This window comes from Clarias gariepinus, chromosome 4, assembly GCF_024256425.1.
Source record: "Clarias gariepinus isolate MV-2021 ecotype Netherlands chromosome 4, CGAR_prim_01v2, whole genome shotgun sequence".
Classification (NCBI taxonomy): Eukaryota; Metazoa; Chordata; class Actinopteri; order Siluriformes; family Clariidae; genus Clarias; species Clarias gariepinus.
Genome location: NC_071103.1, coordinates 39,896,756 through 39,920,346, shown reverse-complemented (window position 1 = coordinate 39,920,346; position 23,591 = coordinate 39,896,756). Strand labels below are relative to the sequence as shown.

The following is a 23,591-nucleotide window of genomic DNA, read 5'->3' as shown; positions in this document are numbered from 1 at the left end:
CTGTCCGGCATCAACAAAGATGCCACAAGTTCCCCTTCCCCATCCTGATGCTTAGTTTGGGCTTCAGTAGGTCTTGACCTTGTCTACATGCCTAAATGTGTTGAGTTGCTGCCATGTGATTAGTCGATTAGATATTAGCAATAATAAGCAGTTGTACGGGTGTACCTAATGAAGTGGCTGGTGCGGATATGCTTATGACTGGTGTCTGAGTAAAGTAAAATTTTTAAAGCATTTTTTCTTCTAATACTAGACCTGACAAGTTTATTTCTCAAAAGATGATAGCTTTTTATTTTACCATATATACACATATATTTATATATTTAGACAGTGAATACAATGTTTTATAAACCGCAGTTGTAGGAAAAGCATTTAGTCAGCAACATCTAGCAAAGATGGACACAGAGGGAAGGAAAGGATCTGAGATAGAACTGCTGGGTTACCATGGTCACATAAAAAAGAAAGAAAAAAAAAGTAGTGCAACTTTGATGAATAATGACATCATCTGCTCACCCTTTGTTGGAAAAAAGTATAATATTTCACATCACTTAAATACACACTCCAGGCTCTAATGAACAGGAAGAAAATTTGAACACTAAAAAACATAACTTTTTAAAATTGATACCCGAGTTGACATTTTGTTAATTTGATATTGATATTTTACATCAGAGTAACATGGCACAAGCATGAGAACATTCATATTACAATCACAAACTCCATTATCATCATCATCATCATCAGCAGCAGCAGCAGCAGCAGCAGCTCAACCATCAGTGAATATCTACACATTGGCACATTCAAGTCTTCAGACTCGGTCTACACATTTTGTAGAAAAGAAAAATCATCCTGCTGAATGTCAAAAGCCAGGAAGGTTTGTGGATGGCTACTGCTGCCAGCAGTCAGTTAACCAGAACAACCCGTCACTCAAGTTGTGGACAGATTGGAGACCACCTTCTCTGCCTTATTGACCCTGGACATCTTTAGGTAACAGAGCAGCAGTAGACACTGAGAAGAATGTGTCCGGTCCCCAAAAGAAAATAAAAAAATTAAAAAAAACATTCTGTACACCATGTTAAAATGAAAAAAAAAAAAAAACATATTAAAAGACTTAAATGAACAGGTTGCATATTGTCTGGTAAAAGGAGCTGGCTTTGTGCTTGGGACATGTTGTGGAGTGAAAAGGGGGCATTAACCCTCGTCTTCACTTTCCTCCTCAAGATCTTCTTCAAAAATGTTCTCAGGTTGCCTGAAACACTCTTCGAAAAAGTTGATCAGGGACTGGCTGAGGTGCTGCCTTGTTGTCTCGCTGTGGAGGAAGTGACCTTCATCTGGATAGATCTGGATAATCACAAGGTAAGACCCAGTTTATCAGCATAACAGCATAATCAGCATGGAATTAGAAAATACTACTAGCACAACAGTATCAATGTATTATTATTTTAAATAAATTTAATATTTATGTCAAGATAAAAGATAAACTTTTAAACACAAATGAAGGGTTCTTCTCAAAAAACCACAGCATGTGCATGTGAAAAAAGATCAATTTATCACAGGACACACACATACACACACACTATGGGCAATTTGGGATCACCTCCAGGTCTCCAGGTCTTTGGACTGAGGGTGGAAATGCGAGTAGCTGGAGGAAACCCACCAAGCATTGGGAGAACATGCAAACTCCATGTACTTAGAGACAGGAATCGAACCTGGCTGGGAATCGAACTCGGACCCTAAAGGGGCACAATGACAGTGCTAACCACTATTCCACCATGCTGCCCCCAGTAAAACTTCACTTTAATATTACTATTAAAATCATTTAAATAATTTAATTATCATAGACATTATCATGCCTTTTAATAGTTTTAGAAATTATCCCAATATGAGTGCAAGATGACATATATTTGTTAATTTGTTAAATTTTCTTTTAAAGTAAATTTTGATTATAAATTTGTCTATCACCTTTTTTTCCTTTAATGAAAAACACATAGACATTGCTGTGGATTACTTTAATGTTTAACACTTGCACTAAGAGATGCTGATCAGCTGATCATCTACATTGATAATTATGTCACCTGCATATGGTTAGCAACTGGTTTCATTAAAAGAATAGAGGACCTAATATTGAGCCCTGTGGCACACCTAGTTGACATGGATTGATTATTAATTTTAATAATGTTGGATACATTGTTACACCAATGGTGTATACCAGCTTCATGCTCACGGTATTGCATCTAAGAATACTGCTCTCCGGCCTTTTCCTTTATCCCAAGTACTTTTTATGGTTTTTGTAAAGTGACACATAGCTATTTTTGTTACAGATCTTGATCGAAATCTAAATTGTTTGGGATTTAAACATTGATTTCCTTCCACATAATCCCTGAAATATTCAGTTTTGTGACGGTTTGAGATTGCTGTTTGTATAACTGAAATCGCTCTGTGAATACATAAATATAACTTACCAGGTTTTTTAAGGCATACACTATATTGGCAAAAGTATAAGCTCGTCTCCCTTCACATGCATATGAACTTCAGTAAGATCCAAATTCTTGGCCCCAGCCCCTTTGCAGTTATAACAGCTTCAACTTTTCTAGGAAGGCTTTCCACAAGATTTAGGAGAGTCTTTATGCAAATTTTTGACCATTTGCGAATTTGTGACAAGAATGCCTGGCTCACAGTCTCTACTCTAGTTCATCCCAAAAGGGTTTTATAGGGTTGAGGTCAGAACTTTTACACACCAAGCTCACTCACCCATGTCTTTATGGACTTTGCTTTGTACACTGGTGCGCTTTCATGTGGGAACTGGTGTGGAGTTGTTTTTCAGGACTTGGGATCAGTCCCTTACCTCCAGTAAAAGGAACTCTTAATGCTTCAACATACCAAGACATATTGGACACATTGTGGGAACAGTTTTGGAGCTAGCACCTCCCTGTTCCAACATGACTGTCCACCAGTGCACAAAGCAAGGTGCATAAAGACATGGATGAGCATGGTTGGTGTTGAAAATATAAATATGTATATACTGTTCGGTTAAGTAAGACAGTTTTAGATTTCACCTTGACCAGTGATTATGATTGTGATTTTCGCAGTGTTTATTAGTTGATGCGGTTAAGGCCAAAGACCATGAATTTCCCACTACATTCAATAAAAATATTGAAAAAGCAGCAGAAACATGGTCAAAATTAAAAAATGTGCATTTATCAAGGTCACATTACTCCCTAGTTGCTTACCTGTTAGATACTCGATGTGTCCACAATGTTGTCACTAATTTTCGATCACACACATGATTATATGCTCACCAGGTCAAATGAGATTAAACTGAGTTATTATTATGTTTAATCAGATTGCACCATGCTCTTGCAAGGCACTTATCACAAACTTACTACGATGACACTGTATCTGGTGGCTTGGTATTAAAACAACATATGACAGACGCAGTGCTTTTAATCCCAAAGTAACTGTGTAAGGAGTTTAATTCAATATTTATACTAAATTCTCTCTCTATATATAATATTTATACTAATTCGTTACATAGACATGCTGATAACCTGCTTCCATAAATATGATAAGAACCACAAGAACATACAGTATTATGAACTTAATCCAGTATTCTACACCATGACACAGACCTACCATTGTCATTGCACAAGAAGGTGCTGTGAGAACTTAATAAAGCCCCTAAGAGGTGTTGGTTACACTCACTAATCAGTGCCTCATTAATACATCCTAATTAAGTTCTACTTGCATTAAGCTTTAATCACGTTCTTACCAGACTTATTATGACCTATTATAACATGTCTAAAAAAAAGAATAATTGTAAAGCAGCTCCATATTAAGGGACACAATACTATGACCTCAATGGTTTGGAATGTTCCCTTTCAAAGGCTACACTCGATGCTGCGTGAAAACGCTATGGGAATATCTTTTCGTGTTGCCGGTTGTGAAGCATGTGTGTACCAAACACGCCAAATTTTGGCTTATATAACCTCGGTCAGGTGACGTCATCTGATTAGATGCACATGCAGGTTATAAATAGGAGTGAGCCGGAAACATTCCTCAGATCTTTTTCTTCACCGCATTGTGCGCGTGTGTGTCAGCAAGCATAACAAAAAACACGGGTGTGTTGAAGAGACTCGTTCTCCTGCTTCTGTAAAAATGGAAGTTGCTTCCTCAGAACGCTCCTCAAAAGATGAGAGAGAATATAAGGAATTGCTCGAAGTTATAACGCGTGCAGTCGAACGACTGCATATTGACTGGCCACAGGAGCAGGCTCAACCAAAACAATCTAAATTAGATGACAGATTTCTGTCATCTAATTTAGATTGTCTCGGTTTAACTTGCTATATTCCAGGATGCCGAACCACTAACACCCCCCCGCGCACTAAAACTTGTACCCCTTTCGGCGAAACTGGCAGCGTGGAATCTACTGCCAGGCATATCTCCCTGGGTGCTAAAGACTGTAGAGAAAGGCGCGTTTCAACGGCGTGGTCTACACTTCCGTGATACCGGAGAGAGCGCATCTGCTAAACTCCGAACTCCAGGCGTTGCTGGAGTAGGGAGCCATAGAACAGGTTCCTCCTCCAGACGAGGAGTCAGGCTACTACAGTCGCTACTTTCTGGTTCCCAAGAAAGGCGGGGGGCTGCGTCCGATTTTGGATCTTCGCGGGTTGAACCGCTATCTCAAAAAGTACAGATTCAAGATGTTAACCATCAATATGATTGTCTCGCAAATCCAACCAGAAGATTGGTTCGTGACGATAGATTTAAAGGACGCATACTTCCACATAAAAGTTTTGCCACAACACAGGAAGTTCCTGAGGTTCGCTTTCGGGGGAGAAGCTTACCAGTATCAGGTCCTTCCATTCGGTCTAGCTCTGTCACCCCGCACATATACAAAATGTATGGATCCTGTCCTGGCTCCCTTGCGACTCCAGGGCATCCGTATTCTCAATTACATAGACGACTGGCTAATCCTGGCCCAGTCTCAGCAGCTAGCGCTCCGACATCGCGATGTCGTCCTAGCTCATCTCCATTCACTGGGATTGAGACTCAACGCTACCAAAAGCGTTCTCGTTCCGGCTCAGAGCACAACATACTTGGGTGTCAGATGGGATTCGATCACTATGCGGGCACAATTGTCCCCCGCTCGTGTCGAATCCATCCTCAGCGCCCTCAAGGAAATCAGACTAGACCAGGAAGTGACTATTTATTACTTTCAAAAATGTTTAGGCCTCATGGCAGCTGCATCCACGCTGATACCTTTGGGCCTTCTGCACATGAGAGCTTTTCAGTTGTGGCTAAGAGCCAGGGCATTTCATACAAGATCCAATCCAAGGGATTTATCTATCGTGCTCGAAGGTCTAATTGACACTCCTTTCGAACCGCTAGAGTCAGCGCCTGACAGGCTCCTGACTCTTAAGATGGTTTTTCTTATGGCCATTACCTCTCTCAAGAGGATTGGGGATCTGCGCGACTTGTCAGTCTCCCCATCCTGCCTGGACTTTGCCCCTGGGCTAGTCAAGGCCATTCTGCATCATCACCCGAACTATCTTCCGAAAGTTCCATTTTCTAACATGCACCCTGTTGTTCTTGAAGCCTTCTGTCCTCCGCCTTTTACAGCTTCGGAGCAGGAGAAACTTCACCTATTATGTCCAGTACGTGCTCTTCGGATTTACGTCCACCGCACCTGCCAGTGGCGTAGATCAGAGCAGCTCTTTATTTGCTATGGAGGCCGCAACCGGGGGGCGGCCGCTACTGGGCAGACCATGTCACATTGGGTGAGAGATGCTATTGCTCTCTCCTATGAGGCGCGTGGGCTCACTTTGCCTCTAGGAATCAGGGCTCATTCAACCAGGGGGATTGCTTCATCTATTGCACTAGCAAGAGGTATTCCCCTGCAACAAGTGTGTGACGCGGCGGGCTGGTCCTCTTCGCACACATTTATTAAATTTTATAGTCTGGATGTTCCTGTCACTCCGGGCTCACGAGTCCTCGAGTCAGCTTCCCAGACATAGTTCTGAGACCTCTCAGCCTTGTGCGCACATGCTACACAATGCGGGGTCCAGACACTCGCAGTGCGGCGACGTTGGTACTCTCATTCCCATAGCGTTTTCACGCAGCATCGAGTGTAGCCTTTGAAAGGGAACGTCTCGGGTTACTTTGTTGTAACCCTGTTCCCTGAAAAGGCGGGAACGAGATGCTGCGTCCCAATGCCGCACTGCCCACATGACCGGACGTCCGTTCAGACAATAAATCTGAGGAATGTTGCCGGCTCACTCCTATTTATAACCTGCGGGTGCATCTAATCAGATGACGTCACCTGACCGAGGTTATATAAGCCAAAATTTGCCGTGTTTGGTACACACATGCTTCACAACCGGCAACACGAAAAGATATTCCCATAGCGTTTTCACGCAGCATCTCGTTCCTGCCTTTTCAGGGAACAGGGTTACAACAAAGTAACCCGAGACGAATTCCTGCCGAGCTGTACAACTTTGTGTTGTTTGTTTGTGTGTTTGTTATTTGTTTTTCTCTTACCAATTTCTCTAAATTAAAACATTAGAATACACTTGCTTTAGAATTTAAATTTAACATTTTGAAAAGTTCATGAAGATCACAGTAAAGAGAAATACTATGAGAGGACCGGTTATAAATAAAAATATTAAAATCCATTTTAGGTAAACACACCATTTATTTTAATTAAGCATTCTCACCTAAAGGTATCCAATGCAATTATAAAGCATTTAAAACTATAGCGTAGCTATACTTAAAACTATAGTTCTGCAATAGCTTTTGGTTTTGTTTCATTACCCTAGATTGTCAACTTTTAAATAAAAGTATTTCCTTTTTGTTCACTACAGTACATGCAACACAACCATAAGTTCCTTCAGCAGTATATAGTGCTATTGACTTATTTAAAGTTCATTCTACTTTAGACAGATTGCATTGTTCCTGTAAGTGTACTTATTCAAACACCATGAAAAAGGAAGGACTGGAAACCCTTTTTTCCTTTTTTTGCTAAAAGACACTCTCCATGATTTCCTCTTGTTATTCAGACAAAAGTTCACTTTTTCTATCACAGCTACAGTATTTTTTGAAATCTGCTGTTCCAACAATGATTGTATCCTTGAGTTTTGTGCAAGGCCAGTGGAAAGCTTAAAGACTGTTCCCACTGCAGGCATCCTACAGAGCAAAAACCAACAGGACCATAAAAACATAATCTTTTTCCTTTGGGCCTTATTTGCCTTTGCTTGTAGAACACTGTTGATTATTATTTTGCCAACAGGTTTAATAACTTCCATGACATCCATTTTTATAGATGTTCAGTAGTGTTATAATAATCATGGGTGCAACATGAAGGAATAGTTGTTGTTTCATTCTCAGTCATGATCAAATGTTTTTTAGATTAGTTTAGATTAGATTAGACTTTATTTTCATTACACATGTACAAGTACAAGGCATGAAATGCAGTTTAGGTCTAACCAGAAGTGCAATAAGCAGAAAGTGCAGGATTTAGGTATAAGTTCTAAATACACTAAATACACACGCTCATGAGGGTAATCCTTAAGAATACTGCGTGCTCGATGCACACAGTGTTTCTTCTAGATGTCCTCAATGGCTGGAAGTGGAGTCCCTATAATTCACTGGACAGTTTTCACCACCTGCTGCAGTGCCTTACGCTCAGCAACAGAGCAGCTTCCGTACCAAACTGTGACACAGTTGGTTAGGATGCTTTCTATTGTGCAGCGATAGAAGTTTACCAGAATAGTTGAGGACAGCTAGTTCTTCCTAAGTGTTCTCAAGAAGAAGAGGTGCTGGTGATCCTTCTTGACCAGGCTAGAGGTGTTGGTGAACCAGGATAGGTCGTCCGAAGTGTGGGTCCCCAGAAACTTAAGGGATGAGACATGGGTTCATGGGACATGGGTTCACATGAATGGGTTTATGTGAAACTCTCCTCCTCTTCCTGAAATCCACAATGAGGTCCTTGGTCTTATTGGTGTTAAGGAGCAGATTATTGTCCGTGCACCAAGCGGCCAGGTGCTTGATCTCCTCCCTTTAGGCAGTCTCATCATTGTTGCTGATGAGGCTGATCACCGTAGTATGTTTTTTTTTTAAAAACGGTACTGGCACAATTGAAGTAGATTTAATGCATGCTGGTACAGCTGCTCGGGCAAGGGACCTGTTAAAAATGTCTGTGAATACCCCAGCGATCTTGGTGACTTTCTTTATTGTCTTTCTCAAAGCGAGCATAAAAGTCATTAAGCTTATTTAGAAAGAAAACATTAGTGGCTGTGGGGGTGGAGTGACTGGGTTTGTAGTTGCTGATGGCCTTGATGCCCTGCCACATGCGTTGCAGGTCAGAGTTTAAAAAGTGCTCCTCTAGATTTAGTTTGTAGCAGTGTTTGGCCTTTTTGATGCCCCTCTTCAGATTAGCCCAGGAAGTGCTGTGGGCCTGTGCATCACCTGATCTGAAGGCAGTGTTGCATGCCTTCAGTTGGAGATGCACCTCCTTGTTTATCCATGGCTTCTGATTTGGGTATGTGGTGATCTGCTTTTGGGTTGTAACACTGTCTATGGTAGTGTTGATGTAATCCAGAACAAAGAAAGTGTAGCTGTTTATGTTCATGTGAGAGCCACAGGTGGCCTGAGTAGCAAACACACTCCAGTCCGTGTGTAGAAACCTCTACTGGAGTGTGAATTCTACCCCCGCTGGCCACACTTTGATGGTCTTTACTGATGGCTGCACACAGTTGAAGAGGGGTGAGTACTTAGGGGTGAGAAACAAATTCAAATTTTATTTGTCACATACACAGTCATACACAGTACAATATGCAGTGAAATGCTTAGGCAACTGCTCGTGACCTTAAAATAAAAGACTATGAATAAAAAATAAATATTAAAAATAAAATAAATGATCAATTTAACTAGGAAGAATAAAATAAAATATAAAATTAAAGTTAAAATAAAATAAAATAACATAACTGTACAACAGAAATACACAATATAGAAAATATATGAAGAAATATAGAACAAAAAGAAAACAGTTGTACAAAGTAGGTATGGATTTATGTCATTTTGTGGAATGAAGTTAGATAAAATGGTAAAAAGAAAATGGTAATGTCCAGAGTTGTGCAATCCACATATTTAAAGTGTCTTGTGCAGTGCAAATATGCTTAAAGTGATTTATTTAAAATGGCTTGTGATAGAGTGATTTAACTAATGACCACGAAGTGTAGTTGTGCCGTGGCCACTAGTGTAAACGAATGTCCAGAGTGAGTGTAAAAACCATATGTGTGGGTCAGTACTGTGTGGTGTACTGATTAAGAGACCGTATTGCCTGCGGAAAGAAGCTCCTCCTCAGTCTCTGAGGAGAACAGTCGATTGTTGGGATGGCTGAGGTCCTTCACAATCTTCCTGGCCTTGGTCCACCACCGCCTGCTGTAGATCGAGTGCAGGTCAGGGAGCTCGGGGCGGATGGTGCGCTCAGCTGATTGCACCACCCTCTGTAGAGCTCGTTTGTCCTTCATGGTGCTGTTCCCAAACCAGGTTAAGATGTTCCCATCAGGATGCTCTCTATGGTGCAGAAGTAAAAGTTCCTGAGCACCTTGGAGGGCAGTCTGAAGTCTCTCAAGCGTCTGAGGTGGTAGAGATGCTGCCGGGCCTTTTTCACCACGTTGTTGATGTGACAGGACCATGAAAGGTCCTGCTTGATGTGAACACCGAGGTATTTGAAGCTGTGCACTCTCTCAACTGGGCTCTTGTTGATGACGGAGCTCTGGTAGTTCCTCTCCTGCTTAGTGCTGAAGTCCACTATCAACTCCTTTGTCTTGCTGACGTTTAGAAGGAGGTTGTTCCTCTGGCACCAGTTCTCCATGTTTTCCAATCTCCTTCAGGTAGGTTGTCTCGTTGTTATCAGAGATCAGGCCCACCACGACGGTGTCAGCAAACTTAATGATGGTGGTGGAGCTGGTAGTGGCCACACAGTCATATGTGTACAAGGATTACAGCAGGGGGCTCAGAACACACCTCTGGGGGGCTCCAGTGCTAAGATTGATGGAGGCTGAGACATGTCCGCCCATCTTTACTGCCTGTGGTCTGCCAGTTAGAAAATTAGAGATCGATCTCAGTGACGAGTCAAAAATTACTGATAAAACTGTCGGGATTGTACAAACCAATATTCAAAAGCTCCTGTCGGATGTGCAATGTAAAAGTACTACTGTTCTGCACGAACAGACCTGAGATAAGCAAGTAAAATACTGCAAAGCGCAGAAACTGAAGAGACACTGAGCCTCACGATGTGTACGCCCTGCCCTGGTACTAATCTGAACAAGCTTGCTGACACTACACCACAATTTTGTTCAATCACTTTCCTATTACAGTCCACAGTAATAGTGCTAACATCTGAGAACTTCTCCATATGACATGTTTTAGAGTTATGTCTGAAATTAGAGGTGTAAATAGTGAACAGGAAGGGTGCAGGAACATTCTACTCTGGAATGCCTGTACTCAGTCCTCCCACACATCTACACATACCAGAATCTAGGAGTCAGGTAGTCAGTAATCCTGACCGAAGGCCAGTGTACACCCATGCCCTTTATCAGATGTAATATCAGTGCTGCAGGTATTTCCTTATTTAGCTTTCCCGAACTTCTCTCCTTGGATGGCAGAGACGTAGGCAGTATGTCTTCTAAAGAACAATAAACGGACCTTTTCCAGTTTCAGGCTCAGGTTGTAGATATAATATAGGACTTTTTACAGCTCCACTGCACAATTTCAGTATTGGCCAAAATATACAATGCAAAAAAGAACATGAACAATATTACCTTGCTGTCATATGTGAGCATATTTCTCCTGAAATAAACTAACATACACACTATTAGCATGTTGCTTTACCACAGTGTGGATTGTGTAAGTGTTTAGATGGTGTGTGCACTGCCTTGCTGTAGGAAGTGTTCATATCATCCATACAGATTCTCAAATATATCCTGGAACAAGGGTTGCTGCAAATGGAGACAATTTGCTTGTGTAATGCAGGCACAGCTCTTAGCAGATCTTTACAGTTGATTACACTCTGCTTTAACATTCCCCACATTTAAGCATCAGGTGGTGTAAGATTGGGGAAATGGGAGGGGTATGGCAAGGAATGTGTTCTGCCACATTTTTCAAGCTCGGTCCCCATTCACGATCACTTCCATATGAGCAGAAATAATACTCAACTATAAATACTTTTTCCTCCGTCAAGAGATCCGTTTCCAACAACAACTGCACAACATGTCTTTTACTAATGGGAACCCGTGCGGCTGGAGCTATGCCCCGTCGACAAACACACATGCTTTCGAAATGCACAAGTTTCAGTACTGTATTCTTTGGTGCTTACTGTACATAAGTGTACTAAAATGATCAGGGTCTACTCAGGGAGTAGTTTTTTTTTTTTTTTACCTGCTGGGATGTGATCGACATATATTGGGGAGAAAAGGAGGAAGAGGGCTGTGAATTGCGTTTGTTGATATGACTATTATCAAAACGTCTGAAGAATGATGTCTATGTGGCTGCTGTGTGCAGAGCAAGTTAAAACCTGAAATCTTTCTCATCCCATTCCCCAACTATTTCACCTTATCCCTCCTTATATTATTCTCCGTTTTCTTTTTGTAGTCATTGTTATGCTCTCTCCTTTTAACCTTCAGCTCCTCTGGTATGTTTCTCATGTTATTCCCATCACTCACTTTGAAGACCATATTCTTCTCATTTAGTAAAGTATTTAAGTGTTTATATCGCTAAAAAGATTGCGTGGGGGGACCAAAGGCCCACCTGTTAGTGCTAACTGTGAACACCCAGCGCACCATAAAATAATGCATATGGGGCTTAGCATCATGTTAAGTCTTAAGAGATTAAGATTGTTGACTCAGCCTCCAAACATCTTTGATCCCGATCCGATAGCATGGAATGCACCAGCCAAACATGTCTGATTCATGAAGGCTCCATCCTGCAACTCACAGCACCCAAAGGATCTGCTGCTAATGTCCTGATGCCAAACACCACCACAAACCCCTTTTTGTTTGGGTCTTGTAGAGTCATGCTTCGACAACAAGAATGCATTGTGTAATACATAATCTATTTACAGTATAATATAATCAGAACAGAAACTCTGTGTTTCTTGATGAGCTGGATTAATTAAGTTCATGACTATTTGTAATTAAAAGTACATTAATATTGAATTATAAATTCCCTGAAATGTTATTAGATTTGCATTAAAAAAAAGATTTTTAATACCAGTGTATGGAACCTTATAGATTAAACAACAAAGAAATGATTATGCCGCTTTTGAAACGTCTTTCTCCCGAGAGTCACAGTGAGATAAATATTTCATATTTAAACAACAACAAAAGACTTTGGATTAAGTCAAGCGCAAATGTGTGCATGTTTGATTATATGGAGCCTCATTTGAATAAGTAAGTGTAAGTATTCGCAAAGAAAATTACTATTAAAAATACTGTGGAGTTATCAAATCTTCCCCTGTAGAATTCCCTTTGAATGCAGTAAACATTTTGGAGGTACACATTTCTGTCTTTATAGATATAAAGCAGAGTGCCACAGGATGTTAATACATCTTTCTGTAATTGAATATGTATGTTTTATTTTTTTATTCACTATTTTCTGGCAATTTAATTAGCTACTAGGGCAATCGTCTCAGCTGGGACTTGCTGCACTTTAATAACTTGGAATTAATGAGACAATTTACAGTATGTAGACACTACATGTAGACTCAGGTGGTGTATTACCTGTAGACTGTAGTTTCCTTTCTCACTGATTAACCTGGAGATAAATTTGGCCGTGTGCTGAAAATGTACTTTTTCTGCAAAACAAAACAAGAGAACATTTATATAATTTAGCTGATGCTTTTGTTCAAATAACTTCCTTTAAAAAACGGACTGAGGAAACATTAAAATGTCACTTTAAAATGTTTTAGTTTGTCGATTCACAGCAGACAAATGCGAAAAATGAGAAGGATTGAAAGGCATACTCACCATCTGCAGTTGGATGAATGATCAAAAACTTCTTATCAACAAACTGAGAAGCTCGATGTGCAAGATTGCTCATCTGTTGGACGTGTTGAAAGAAATACACATGAAATGTTTGCATAAATAAATGGCAACAATAATACAGAGCATGCATGTGCACTCCAAAATTATTGGCATCCTTCATAAGAAAAAATATTTTAGAAAATAAAAATTACTTTTTTTTTACAGTAAAAATTGTTTTTTACTATAAATGTCAATGTGATATACTGTATATATAGAATTATATTTACAGATGACGCACCTCATATGCTCGTCTGTCTGTTTTTGAGATGCCCAGATACCGCTCGGAAAAAGCAGACGCTGAAAGACAAAAAGCTAAATTAGTTTTGACCCTGCCTCCATCATTTCTTCATATTTTGCTTTAAACAGACAGGCTTTCTTGTGTTTTTAGTGTAGATTTAAACAGTTCTCCAGGCTTCCTGAAGGACATTCTGCCTCTCGTTTCCAGTCCAGTCCCTGTACCTGAGCACCTGTTTGTTAAGCCACTCAGTGACCCATGAATCATTCAAGGATAAAAAAAATAATAATAAACTTAAGGTATGAACCAGTGAGAAACAGGTGCAGATGATGGCAGATGATCAGGCTGGTGATTATTATACTGCTGATGCTGAATGCTGAGTGGTTGGACCAGACAAGGGGGGAAATGAGGTCGCTGCTAAGGTTGCTGTGTAAACAACCAGTTTTTAAATGACATCTTTAGGCACTTTGGAGCCTGTCGCAGTAAGACATTTGTTACCATTTTTTTTTTCATTAAATTAACATCATTGAATTAAATTTAATATAAATAAACGAGGGGTGTCAAGACTTTTGCCCAGTACTGTTCACATAATTTTTGTTGCTTTTTTTGTTCTCAGCACTTATACATACATTTCTCTTACTTAAACACACTGTAGATATAATGTTCTCATTCATATCAAATATTATCATACTATCTTTTCCTTTATGTTAAAGTATAACATTTAATGGCAAACAGCTCTGCATTGCATGAGTGTTTGTGTTAAAGGCAGTGGTCTATATAGAGCTGTGAACTACTACTGCTATAACAAACAGGTCATTTTAATTATCCGAGTGAGGAGCTGAGAAAATACTGTCAAGCAGCTGTCACGAGCTCAAGCAACGTTTCCCATGTATACATTAATGTAACTTTGCAGTAGGCAGTTGCAGTACTTTACTGTAGGTGTCAGGTTATGGTGACGCTGTACCGTAAAGCTGGAAATCAGTGATGGGTGAGAGAACAGCTCCACACTTCAGCATAGAGGCTTCGGAGCTGAGCAGGCGACTAGTGATGTATCCACCATACACCTGTAACACACACGACACACACAAAGTCCTCACTCCATCATCACACAGCTGCTTTCTTTCCACGTTTAGCTCTAGCACTTCCTGGGTTTCAAAGCATCTCCAATAGACATTTTTAAAATCCTTCTAGGAAAGCTATGTAGTTTAATATTCTACTAGCACTTTAAGAGCTTAAGTTAATTAAAAGTCGGTTAAACGGCTAAAACACGAGAATATAGCATTCTTTCCCACTACACTACACTGCACCCTGACCAACTACATAGAAAAACATTCACTCTATTTACTGTGACTCATATCTTTTTACATTTTATGCATTTTAAATTACTTTCATGGACAGGTATGTCTAGTTGTGGTTTCATTACCCACAAAGGTGTTTAGTGGGAATTAGCCTACACCTCATCTATTTCTAAAGAGAGCAATACAGCAGCACTTTAGTCCTTTACCCCGTCCAGCTCTCTCTCTCTCTCTCTCTCTCCTCCTCCTCCTCCTCATCTGTTTAAAAAGATTAACTGCCCAAGCCTTAATGCTAATACAGCTAGTGTTTAATTTACACTAACATCAGATAACAAAGTAAAGTACTGTATATACAGTAGAGAGAGAGAGAGAGAGAGAGAGAGAGAGAGAGAGCTGTACCTGTCCGAAGGCTCCAACCCTGGTTGTGTCAATAAACGGTTCCTTTGCTATAATGCTGAAAAAGACAAAGAAACAGAGAAGTACTGTGCAGTTCTGTTAAAAAAAGAAATGGACTGAACATACTGTACTGGCTGGAAAATCTTCTACTTTTTCTTCTTCTTCTTCTTCTTCTTCATATTACTACTGCTCAACAATCCTGTTTTTTTGATTCTGTATACTGTACTTATGCAAGTCTCTTTAATGGATGAGTATATTTCTTTATACTGTAAGTGTACCTAAGAACTTTTAGCTGGTCCTCCTCCTCGAGTCTGCCCAGTCTGCGATGCACGGTGTAGAGAAGGTTTGTGCCCTGAAACCCACTGCCACGCCCATCACACCGCATTACAATCACACCAAAGCTGCTGACCAGCACGCTGGCCCAGTCCATCTGAAACTGCTCAGACACGGACTGACTTCCTGGAGTGCCATCCCTGAGAGAGAGAGAGAGAGAGAGATGTATTAACAACCAGCATTTTACCTGTATATAGGTACATAGGGGTTGGACAATGAAAGTGAAACATTGACCCATTTACTGTTGGAGGTTTCATGGCTAAATTTAAATCTTCATTGATTGCACATTCAACCAGTAAGAGCAAAGTGTGAAGGTTTAATTAGCTAAGCAATAGCACAGTTTTGCTTAAAATATTGCAACGCACATGAAATTATGGGTGACATATCAGGACAAAGTTCAAAAGAGGACAAATTGTTGGTGCGCGTCTCGCTGGCGCATCTGTGACCAAGACAAGTGGTTTTCTTATGGACACACAACTGTTTAGTCCCAATCCTGTGAGGTCTCATCACATTTTGTGTGCATGGAAGTGCACTTACTTTCAGTATTAAACACAGCTCTGACTACTACCATTTATTTATTCATTTTTTATGATGCACCTTCACCAAGAGGTTTAGGTGGGCTCCCATCACACTTGGCCACATTTCTCCATCCTATCCTCCGTTTTAACCATGTGTTGAACAGTTCTTAACCTAATTCCAGTCTTGTGATGTCAGCCAACAATTTGATGCTTCTAAAACTGTGCCTTGGTAAAAAGCACAAGGCACAACTACAAAACTTTGTCTAATTGAGCCTTTGACATCACACTGCATGTACAAGGCTTAGGCTGTATGCACAGTATTATCATGTTAAAGAAGTCTGTACAATTCTTATTTATTTAATGATATGTAAAAAGTAGATTCTTACATTATATGTATTTTGCACCAGCTCAATTGTTTCAAATTTTTTCAATTCAATTCAATTTTATTTTAACAATTGTCATTGTCGCAAGGAATTAAATCAAAAGAATTATTTAAGTTTGTATGGAATGTGAATGTGTATGAATTAAAATACACAACATAATAGACTACAGGACCTCAGTTTAAACGGAACTGTACAGTATTCTATATAAGTGTTGTGTTGCTGGTGCGACTCACACAAGCAGCAGTAGAGGGTAGTGTGCTGTATCCACAAAGCTGGCAGGTTTCAGGATCTGCATTGTCAAAACTGAAAATCAAAAGCCACAGAGCAATAGTAAAACATAACAGTGCTCCTATTCAAAATATGAGTTAACATGAACAAAATATCAGTAATGTTAAGGTTACAAAGGAAAAATAAAGTGTATTAAGACTAGTTGTTGTGTACATTTTGGTTAGTGGCATATTATAGGTGACTTTCTACATGAATGAAAATTAAATTCTTGATGACCCCTCCCATTAACACCTTTAATGACCCCAACATGTTTGAAATGGCATGGGGCGGGGTCAGGACTGTACAGGGATGTGGCAATAACTCCCAGCTGAGTTCTTATAATGTGCAAGAGGTGTTGGTGGATGCTTGTTTGTACAGTTCCCACAAATAGATGCATCTCATTTTCAAGTTGGAGATATCCATCGATTTTCAGGGATCAGACTTCAGTGAACTCACGGACGTATGGCCTCCGATAAAAGGATTGCACCATTCAAATATTTTACTGCAGCTAAGAGTCTCATAACCGTACTGTGCTTGAAGTCTTCTGTAAATGTTAATCGCTTTTATGAATTTACATTCAGGCATTTCTTACCCAGAGCGACTTACAAAAGTGCTTACGTTATACCTTCATTTGTCACATATTCCCAGTCTTATTTGAACACCCCTCATATAAGGAATATGTATAAAGTATGAGATATTTAAGATGCTTTTCAAATAATCACTTTTAATGGCTCACAATTTCTGGGAATTTATTACTTGCCCTTCACTCATACTGATTTACACACAACTGATTTACAGGCTGCTATAAATCACACTGAAGAGTCCATCTAATATTTCACATTTTTATGCATATTTATTAAGAAAATTGTGTGAATCAGACAAGATGTGAGATTTCATGACATTCTTAGTAGAACCTATGAGGAAATCAAAAGTGGGTGTTATGAAGTTTATGTATGTTCATTAATCACTGACTAGTTATGAGTAATGGAGTCTGAACCTACGTTACTTACCGTAATCCTCAACATCTATCTCTCGATATTCTACTTTAGGCATCTGCATGGAGTCCACGGCCTGCTGGAGGTTGTGGTTCAGCTCAATGTCCAACAGCTCTGTAAGAAAGCATATACACAAGCCTTTAGCATTTTTTAAATTTATTTATTCGTTATTCATTTATTCATCTTGCATATTGCTTTCTCATGTATCGTAATGTGTATGACTGTGTATGTGATGAATAAAATTTAAAATGTAATTAGATTTGAATTTCTATCCTAAAAAAAAAAAAAATGCCGGACGAAAAAAAATTATATATATTTATATATATATAATTTTTTTTAAATTAAAGAAATACATGAATGAATAAATAAATAAATATTAGCCTTATTGTACATAGTCGTGCTGGTAAATGTCTGCCAGGTTCATGTCCATGGCTGAGGTCATTGTGTGGATCGCTGTTATTGCATGTCTTCCTCGTCATCTTGATTCATCCATCTTCTTAATCATGATGTTATTCTCTAGTGATCTTTCTCTTCTTATTATGTGTCGAAAAGAGACCAGTCTCCTCTTCATCATATGTGCATTTAGTAACATTGTTGGCTTGATCTCTTTAATAACTAATTTATTGCTTTGTCTTCATCTCCAACAGCACAGCTGTGTACAAGTCTTGTTTTAATGTTCCTTATATGTCCCTTTGTAGGCCAATCACGTTTGTCCTTTTACGTGTTCCACTTTTCAATTTCAATGCACATTTCCTTGAGAACTAGTCTTCTTTGGAGAATTCTAGAGTGGCGATTTATTTTGTCTTTATTGCCAGTTGTTTTGGCTCTTTCTCTTTCTTTGAAAATTAGCAACATATCCTCTGTTATCCATTGTTGTGATCTTATCTTGCCACTCCTTTCTAATGAGATCTTCATGGATTGATGATTTGATGCCATTCCATAACTCTTCAGAGTCCAGTAAAAGTGATTGCTCAGGTTTTAACAAAATGCCCCTGGAATGTTGTTCAGGTTAACCTTTGGTATCTCATAATTGCTCTTCTTGCATACTTTCACTTTCAGTTTACTCATCAGAAACTCATTATGTGTTCCACAGTCAGCCCCAGGTCTGGTTTATACTGTCATGATAGAAGATCTCCAGCATTGTTGAATAAAAATGTAACTGATCTGTTTCTTATCCATTACATACAGGTGACACTTGTGGTGTTGAAAGTTACAGGAACTCAGATGGAAGTTATTGCCACAACTCCAGTGCAGTCCTGACCGCACTCCAAGCCATGTCCACATGTTTGGGCTATTAGAGGAGTTCCTGGGAGGCCAGTGTTTCAGACATGAGGCAGACAGTCTGATCATGGCACCGGTAAAAAACTTTCCACCCAGTAGTAGTAAAGGACTGGGATACGTGGATTAGTGTAGCAGGGGATTATATAGAGAAATAAAAGGAGGTTTTTCTCTCATAACTGCGTTCTGTTATTCAGCACAATCAAAAGTCCTGCTTTGACTCGAATGCCTGTTGTAGTTGCAAAAGTTCATAAAAACATAAACAAAATAAAAAAAAATATATCCTGCTAATACTGTAAGTTCTTTGAACAGGACGTCTTTAGTTAAAAGCAAATACACACAGAAAGATTCAGAGGTACAGCTTTAACTTTATCTTTAGCAAAGAAGAGTTTTTATTTATTTACGGTTTCTTCCATCTAATGTTCAATCTCTTCTAATCAACCCTAGCAGTAGTGATCAGTGATGTTGTCTTGCATAGTTACCCTATTAATAAGCAAAGCGTATCCTCAGCCAGGTCTTTATCCTTAGCTATTTGTAAACATCTCATACTATTAAGTGTTCTGTGTACGGAAGCCCGGATGTAATTCAGAGTTTGTTTACAGGGACGTGTATCAGAAAGAGATAAGTGCTAGGAGAAAAACATGGCCGTGAAGACCAGCGAGCGGCTGCTACTGCTGATAGTATGGGGATGTGAAAAGAGCACAACGCTAACATTGTTATGCTAATCACAGAGACACTTTGTGAATTCATAAGAGTCATGTAACAATAAATTACAATTAAACTTATGCAGTGTGAAAGGATTTGGGCTTTAAATGGGGTCATCAGAGCACAGGCAGATAGACATGCATGGGCGCACACACACACACACACACACACACACACACACACACACACGCACCCACACACACACACAGCAGAGTTCCCAAAAAATTACGTACATTATTAGTACATAAATGTTTTTATGTAGAGTTAAGCATACTACTACTACTACTACTACTAATAATAATAATAATAATAATAATAAAGATCTCTATCTATCTATCTATCTATCTATCTATCTATCTATCTATCTATCTATCTATTTTGGTAAAAGTATTCACTCGCCTGCCTTAACCTTGAGTAACATCCGATTCCTAATTCACAGGGTGTAATATGATGTTGGCCTTTTGCAGCTACAGTATAACAGCTTCAACTCTTCTTTACACAATGTTAAGGAGTTTGTTCATAGAAATTTTTTACCTTCCTTCCAGAAGCACATTTGTGAGGTCACCTTACGAGAAGGCCTGGCTCAACTCTAATTTAGAGTCCAAGTCTCTACTTTAATTTATCCTAAAGGTGTTCTAGCGGGTTGAGGTCAGGACTCTGTGTGGATCAGTCAAGTTCTTCCACACCAAACCCGCTCACACACATCTTTATGGACCTTGCTTTGTGCCCTGGAGCGCAGCCATGTTGGAACAGGCTAAAATTTGAATTTGGGTTGTTTTTTAGTCATTGGGCTCGGCACGTTACTTCCAGTAAAAGGAACTCATTTTGGACAATGGTACGCACCCAACTTTATGAGAACAGTTCTGATTGCACACCAGTGCACAAAGCTAGGTGCATAAAGATGAGAGAGTTTGGTGTGTTATATCAGACCCTTGACCTCAGGAGACCATGCACACCTGAGTCATCTCTGAGTAATGAGCACAGCTATTTAAGACCAGGCTCTGGTAGCACTCTGCCTTGCTTTTGCCTTTGACTTTACTCCCGGGTGGTGTTAAACCAAGTCCCAAAATAAAACAAACTTTGAAACTGTAAATATCCTGATATGAGTATAATACTACTTTTCATTCTCTTCTAAACATTTCCACCTGTAGCACCTCACTGCGACTTTTTTCCAGCACCGGTCCACGTCACCTCGCTGCGTCCCGTGATTCGACAAGGTGCTTTGTTGATAAATAACTAAATTATAACGCTCTTACACAAAGAGGTCATATTTCAGCAAGCGCACAGAGGGTTCTTCAGTAATCCAATCAGCTGTGAGTGCTCTCTGCTCGAATCCATCCTTGTATAATTCCACTCAGACGCCTGCAGAGAGCCGAGCAGTGTGTGCTGCATGCACGATGAGGAGGAGCTGGGTCTGCAGCTGTGTGTACATACACGTGCACGCACACACACACACACACACACACACACTACTCACTCTGTCGGTCTTGGGTGCTGTAGACGGACACAAACGGGACTCCAGGCCCTAAAACACAAAATCAATAACAACATATTGCTTATTTTTATTTTATTTTCTTTCCAAGTTCATCTTCAGGATTTCTGTAAGTGTTACAGTAAATTCTAGAATTATTGGCAGCCTTTATGAACATATAACAGCTGAATCAGAATAAATTGCACCATGTGACTGCCTCAATTACAACAGTCTACCCTGATCCGGCCCAATCAGGATAAACCTTTACTCCATTAAAAATAAATAAATATTAGCCACATTAATAGCTGGAAGTTGAGTCATGTCAACTGAACTTGTTAGGTTAAAACATTTCACTACACATACATGTATCTTCCTCAGTCCGAGGTAAGTTGGTAGGATTTTCCATACTTGTGTCATGTATCATCGAGGAAATAGGTTTATTAGAGTGTACAGTAGGAAAGTAAAGAGTTGTTACCAGTTGAACCAGTAATAGAGAGAGATTGGCAAGCGTTTTTAAGGTGTCCATGACATGTATAACGGTGGGCTAACAGCAAGTGCATCACATAAAACCATAACGTTTTGCTCAACCAAAAGGAGAGGATCACAGTTTGTGTTCAGCACCATGGACAATGCCACTAGAGAAGCAGGATGCCAACATTAACATTAACCATTAACATCTAACCAGCTACCTTCCCACGGTCATCTGCTACCTATAAAAGGCTTGTGGCCACTTCATATGGTGAGTAGGATGTTCACGGCATTTGATTCATGCCCGTATCCTCTACCTACAGATTTGTATTGCTCTGAAGAGACTCCTGCAAGCCACACGCTGCCTCCCAGACTTAAAGGCATCCCCGGCTCACTCACACCTCGCCTTATAGAGATTATACTTAACCCGTGCATGAAGGCTGTGTGTTCTGCACTTCACCCTTTCCCTCTCCACTGAGCAACACAGAACACTAGACCGTCTCTGTGTAAGTGTGTGTGTGTGTGTGTGCATGCATGAGGGAGACAAAACCATCTCCCACCTTACTGGTGTAAAGCTCTTATGCTACCATAAATAGCGTCCTGTTTTGTATTTGTAAGGTCGGCCAATAATATAATGACATGATTAACATTAAACTGTATAAGTATTTAAAGCAGCATTCATAAAATTTGACTTTAATCCATATTTATAATACATATTTGTGAAATAGTAAGCATAGTAATAATTAGCTGTAATTATTTGGACTTTTGGACCGACAATTTGGACTTTATAACTGGCTGCAAATTGCTTCTTCGATGTTTTAAAGGTACATTTATACAATATGTACTTTTTCAGGGAATTATCTGCATGGGGACTCATTGGCTCTTTAGTTTTCTTCTGAATGCACTGAACTGAGATGAACCTTCTGGAGATGTCCCTAAACAAATCTGTACACAAAACACTAAAAAGAAATAAAAAGGAAAAAAAAAAAACATAGCTACTGTCCTTAAAAAGCATTCTTACCAATCTTCATTCTTTAAAACTAATTCTAAGAAAACCCCTGCTTGACATACAGCCTGATTAAAGTGAAAAAAAAAAAATTGGACTGAATCAGACAGTCGAGCCAATACATCGTCTTCGTGTTTCAGAAAGAGACAGAGGGAGACAAAAAGAGAGAAAGGAAAGGAGATGGGGAGAAAATGTAAACCTTTACAGGTGAGCAGGAAAAAGTCCATGGTGTGGCTGAAGGAGCCGCTCACATAACCGCAGCTATCAGTGAAGTCACAGGAGAGACAGCGGCGGTTGAAAGGTCCGACCGTGTCAGCGCTGAAACACAATCACCATGAAGCAGTAAGAAAGTGCAGAGGGTTTCACCAGCGTTTAAATCAAATCAAAGTTCAAAATTATTACATTTTTTATAATAATAATAATAATAATAATAATTTTAGTAGTGTGTAAATGATTTGCATGTCAGTAAAAATAAATAAATAAATGAAAGAGCTGGACCTGTACAGGTGGCGTCGTTTAGGATTATCCTCTGTGCTCAGGAAGTATCTGTTATACAGAACACAAAGCGATACAACATGTAGACACTCTGTAATAAAACAAGAGAGAAAGAGAGAGAGAGCGAGAGAGAGAGAGAGAGAGAGAGAGAGAGAGAGAAAGAGAGAGAGAACTCTTACATTAGCTGCCTGTCCTCATTGTAGGCAAGAATGTGAGTGACGTCCCAGTCTCCTGATGTGATGGTTTGCAGAGTGTCTGAGCTACTGTTGGGCTGGAGGAGAAAAAAGAGTAATATTAAACCCCCCTCACACACACAAACAAATATGCACACACACATCCCTTTGGTTATACATTTTTAATGGCTATAAACGATAAAAAACAACATGCACGAGTAATCATATCTTATGCAATCCCAAGATTCCCATGTGATTATATGCGTGATATGTGAAATTCACACAGTATGTACAGGTACACCTCAGCAGATCACACACAACAATCATCTGAATCTGCACTACTGTTAGATCTGCTGCTGTTCAAGTCAAACCAGGACTTGTGATGAAATTTCTAGTGAATTAAATTTACAGACATTTTGATGAGAATTTTATACCATAAACAGAAGACTTCAAGCGCAGTACGGTGTGTGACAGCGGGTGACTCAATCTGTAATCAC

The 23,591-nt window shown here is 39.7% G+C and overlaps 1 protein-coding gene across 1 annotated transcript in view; it reads right to left on the bottom strand.

Moving 5' to 3' along the window:
- Positions 1–290: 290 nt before the first annotated feature.
- Positions 291–23,591, bottom strand: part of LOC128520809 (dipeptidyl aminopeptidase-like protein 6) — a 135,138-nt gene continuing 111,837 nt past the window's right edge. Inside the window, exons 14-26 of the mRNA XM_053495214.1 lie at positions 23,101–23,192; positions 22,925–22,972; positions 22,626–22,744; positions 20,959–21,006; positions 17,514–17,612; positions 16,470–16,539; positions 15,281–15,475; positions 15,006–15,060; positions 14,276–14,375; positions 13,315–13,373; positions 13,020–13,092; positions 12,774–12,847; positions 291–1,335 (exon numbers count right to left, since the gene is read on the bottom strand). Of these exons, the coding sequence (XP_053351189.1) occupies positions 1,186–1,335; positions 12,774–12,847; positions 13,020–13,092; positions 13,315–13,373; positions 14,276–14,375; positions 15,006–15,060; positions 15,281–15,475; positions 16,470–16,539; positions 17,514–17,612; positions 20,959–21,006; positions 22,626–22,744; positions 22,925–22,972; positions 23,101–23,192 (1,182 nt within the window). The 3' untranslated portion in view covers positions 291–1,185. The remainder of the gene's footprint in view (positions 1,336–12,773; positions 12,848–13,019; positions 13,093–13,314; positions 13,374–14,275; positions 14,376–15,005; positions 15,061–15,280; positions 15,476–16,469; positions 16,540–17,513; positions 17,613–20,958; positions 21,007–22,625; positions 22,745–22,924; positions 22,973–23,100; positions 23,193–23,591) is intronic.